The following is a 3,049-nucleotide window of genomic DNA, read 5'->3' as shown; positions in this document are numbered from 1 at the left end:
CAACGTGAGAAGCCACAGCAGTGAGAGGCCTCCGTACCGCAAAAAAAAAAAAAAAAAAAAAAAAAAAAAAAAAAAAAAAAAAAAATTCAAAAAAAATTCAAAACCTGGAGAACTGAGCCCAGGGTTCTGTGGGCAGCGATCAGCGGGAGGTGAGTACTCAGGCATGAACTAGCCAGTCCCTCCCACTCCCCGCCCACCCCCTTCACACGTTTTTATTATCTTCTGAGCCCTGTAGCAACTCGAGTCTGTGACCCCTGCTGCAAAGTATCTCCCACTGTAGCCGGACACAGCAAGTGCTCAAGAAAAATAGTTTTATTACGATTCACTGACAAACTGGGCACAAATTCTATTGCTGCTCATTACAAACCTTATTCATCATGGGACAATAAAATGCCAAGGAGTGATGGCCATCGCATATTCAAACACGCATTCCGAATGTTTATTAAACACCAGCCGTGTGCTCAGCGCCTCACTAGGCTCTGAAGGTAAAATGCTGCCGGACAGACACCACCCCGACTTTCCCGAGCCTCCTGGAGACGCGGAAGAGCCTGGCACGTGCAGTACCTGGGAGAAAGCCAGCCCACTGTGGCAGCAGGGCGGGCTGTGAAGGGGGCAGCAGTGGGGAGTGGTGGCTCACAGGCCCTAGGCAAACACTAGGATCTATCCCAAGGGCCAGCAGGAGCCACTGGAGAGCTTTCAATGAGTGACACGACCTGACTGGCATTCTGGTTGCTACGCGGAGAGTGGACTCTCGGGGGCAACAGTAGACACACACAGAAGAGAGAGAGAGACAGAGAAGCTACGGCAGGAGTCCAGGGGGAAATGAGAGAGAAAATGCAGAGGATGAGAAAATGGAGAGGATGTGGAGAGAAAATGCAGAGGATGTGGTGCCAGTTAGCTGTGAGGGGGAGTGGAGGGGACGGTGAGGAACTGAGGCTAAGCCCCTGACTTCAGGAGAAGCAACGGGGGGCAGATGAACAGGAAGCTCCAGATGAGGTGCAAGTCTGGGGATGAAAATTCCGAGCTCCTGTTGTAGACGTGTTTGCAACAGCTGTGAGACGCCTGGAGAGATGCCAAGCAGACAGGTGGATTATCTGCGTGTCTGGGGCTGGGGGCGAGGTCAGGGACCACCACGGGAGGGACGGGACCGTGAGCCCGTGAGCAAAATGGGAGGTTGGCCTGAAGAAAGAACTTTTGGTGGGGAGGGGGCTTCTGAAGAGGGGGGTTTCCGGTTAAGCCTAGATCATGTGTCGATTCCTCTTGGGTTCAGTGCCAAGAGCAACACGCAAGGCAACTTACCCGTGTTCCTTAAACCTCGCAACATCCTCTCCGGGATTCCTGCCTCCGATCCAGAGAATCTGGCTAAAGCAAGAAAAGTGTCTTTGAGCAGGTCGGGCAAAATCACAGCCCATGGCTGACAGGGCCCCTGCCTCCCATTTACCTGAACTGTGGGAAGGGCTTCGTGAAATGCGACAGGACCTCATCTATCTGAACAGCCAGCTCTCGCGTGGGTGTGATGATTATGGCGCCAACCTGCCCACGCGGGGGAAGGCACATGATTAGCAGAGCCCAGGGCTTGCAGAGCTGAACTCACACAAGACGAACCCTCCACCTAAGGGACGAAGGTTCCCAGAGAAACAGCACTTCCTGGGCTTTTTCAGCAGTGCCCGGTCACGGTACACATCGAGAGGGGACCCTTGAATGATGTGGGGGTCAGGGATGTGAACCTTCTGCGTAGTCGAAAATCCGCAAATAATTTACAGGTGGCTCTCCATATAACCGGTTTGGTTCCTCCATATCCCAATTCCGCATCTAGGGATTAAACCAACCTTGGCTGGGGTAGACCTATAGTTATTCACTACTGAAAGAAACCTGCATTTAAGTGGACCTGCACCGTTCCAACCCATGTTGTTCGAAAGTCAACTGCAGTCTGAATCACAGTCAGTCCTCATTCTGTTCTACAGGGTGGCCACATACGCTGTGAGCGAATACTGGACCACTGCTCCTGGGGAAATGGGGTTAGGTTCCTGCAAGCCTCTGGTCACATCTGTGTCGACCTATCAATACATAAGCTTGTTTTACATATATTTCTGTTTAAAGATACCTTATTTGGTAAGTCAACTATACTTCAATTAAATTATTAAATAAAGACACCTCATTTAATATATACTGTTGATTCATTAACATTGAACTCACAGCCAACAGCACTCTCAAAAGAAGCTTATGTAACATGTATTTTCTACGTAAGGCACATCACAGCCTCTGTGCACTCAGGGACGCTTCACAGTGCTTCAGCACTATGTTTGGGGGTCATTTTAAACAGTTAAATCACAAAAAAAACAAAAACAAAAAAAAAAAAACAGCAGTAAGTTGACCAGGAAAAGGACACCTGCTTACAGCCCGAGAGCTGGAACGAGAAGGCAGTATCGCCCTGATCAGACTCAGCGGGGAAAGTGCCATAAGGCGACTCCCATTTGTCGCTGCCCCATACAAGTCCATGCATGAGCACAAAAGCACACTGAGTGCTGCTTTGGGGAGCTACAAATAAATGTTAAGGAGTAGACACATTCATAAACACAGAACCTGCAAGTAATGAGGACAGACTGTACCTTTTCCTTCTTGTTTTTTCAAGCTTTTGACCAGCTTCTTCCTCAACTGTGAACTCTCTGATAACTAAGTGAAAATAAGCCGTTTAGCTATCCTCACCTGACTCTTTTTTAACTTCTCTTCCCTTCTCAGGAGAATTTCCAGGATGGGGATGATGAAAGCGAGTGTTTTGCCACTCCCTGTGACCTGCAAAGGGCAGAAAGTTTCCATTTGCTTTTCCTCACAGTTCATTTTGGAAGGAAAACAGGAAGACAAGCTGCATTTATACAAGGTACTCACCGCTTCTGCAGCAACGTCTTTGTTTTTCATGAACAGAGGGATGGTTGCAGACTGAAAAGAGAGATGGCAGAGCACTGGTTAGGGGATGCCGTGACTCCACCGATGAGGCTCAAAGCCCAAGGAACACAAGGCTGGCCTTGGTCACACTGGACCCCGCCACAAA

The 3,049-nt window shown here is 49.2% G+C and overlaps 1 protein-coding gene across 3 annotated transcripts in view; it reads right to left on the bottom strand.

The window, feature by feature from the left end:
• The window catches only part of DDX55 (DEAD-box helicase 55), a 19,954-nt gene extending 16,983 nt beyond the window's left edge, over nucleotides 1-2,971 (bottom strand). For all 3 annotated transcript variants that reach the window (XR_008616793.1, XM_028486339.2, XM_028486340.2), the window contains exons 1-4: nucleotides 2,887-2,971; nucleotides 2,707-2,793; nucleotides 1,442-1,533; nucleotides 1,300-1,362 (exon numbers count right to left, since the gene is read on the bottom strand). Coding sequence is in view for 2 of the 3 variants with exons in the window: in XM_028486339.2 (XP_028342140.1) it covers nucleotides 1,300-1,362; nucleotides 1,442-1,533; nucleotides 2,707-2,793; nucleotides 2,887-2,916 (272 nt within the window). In the remaining variant the exon portion in view is untranslated. The remainder of the gene's footprint in view (nucleotides 1-1,299; nucleotides 1,363-1,441; nucleotides 1,534-2,706; nucleotides 2,794-2,886) is intronic.
• Nucleotides 2,972-3,049: the final 78 nt, after the last annotated feature.

Source organism: Physeter macrocephalus, unplaced genomic scaffold (assembly GCF_002837175.3).
Source record: "Physeter macrocephalus isolate SW-GA unplaced genomic scaffold, ASM283717v5 random_831, whole genome shotgun sequence".
Lineage (NCBI taxonomy): Eukaryota > Metazoa > Chordata > Mammalia > Artiodactyla > Physeteridae > Physeter > Physeter macrocephalus.
This window is presented reverse-complemented; position numbering and strand designations above follow the sequence as displayed.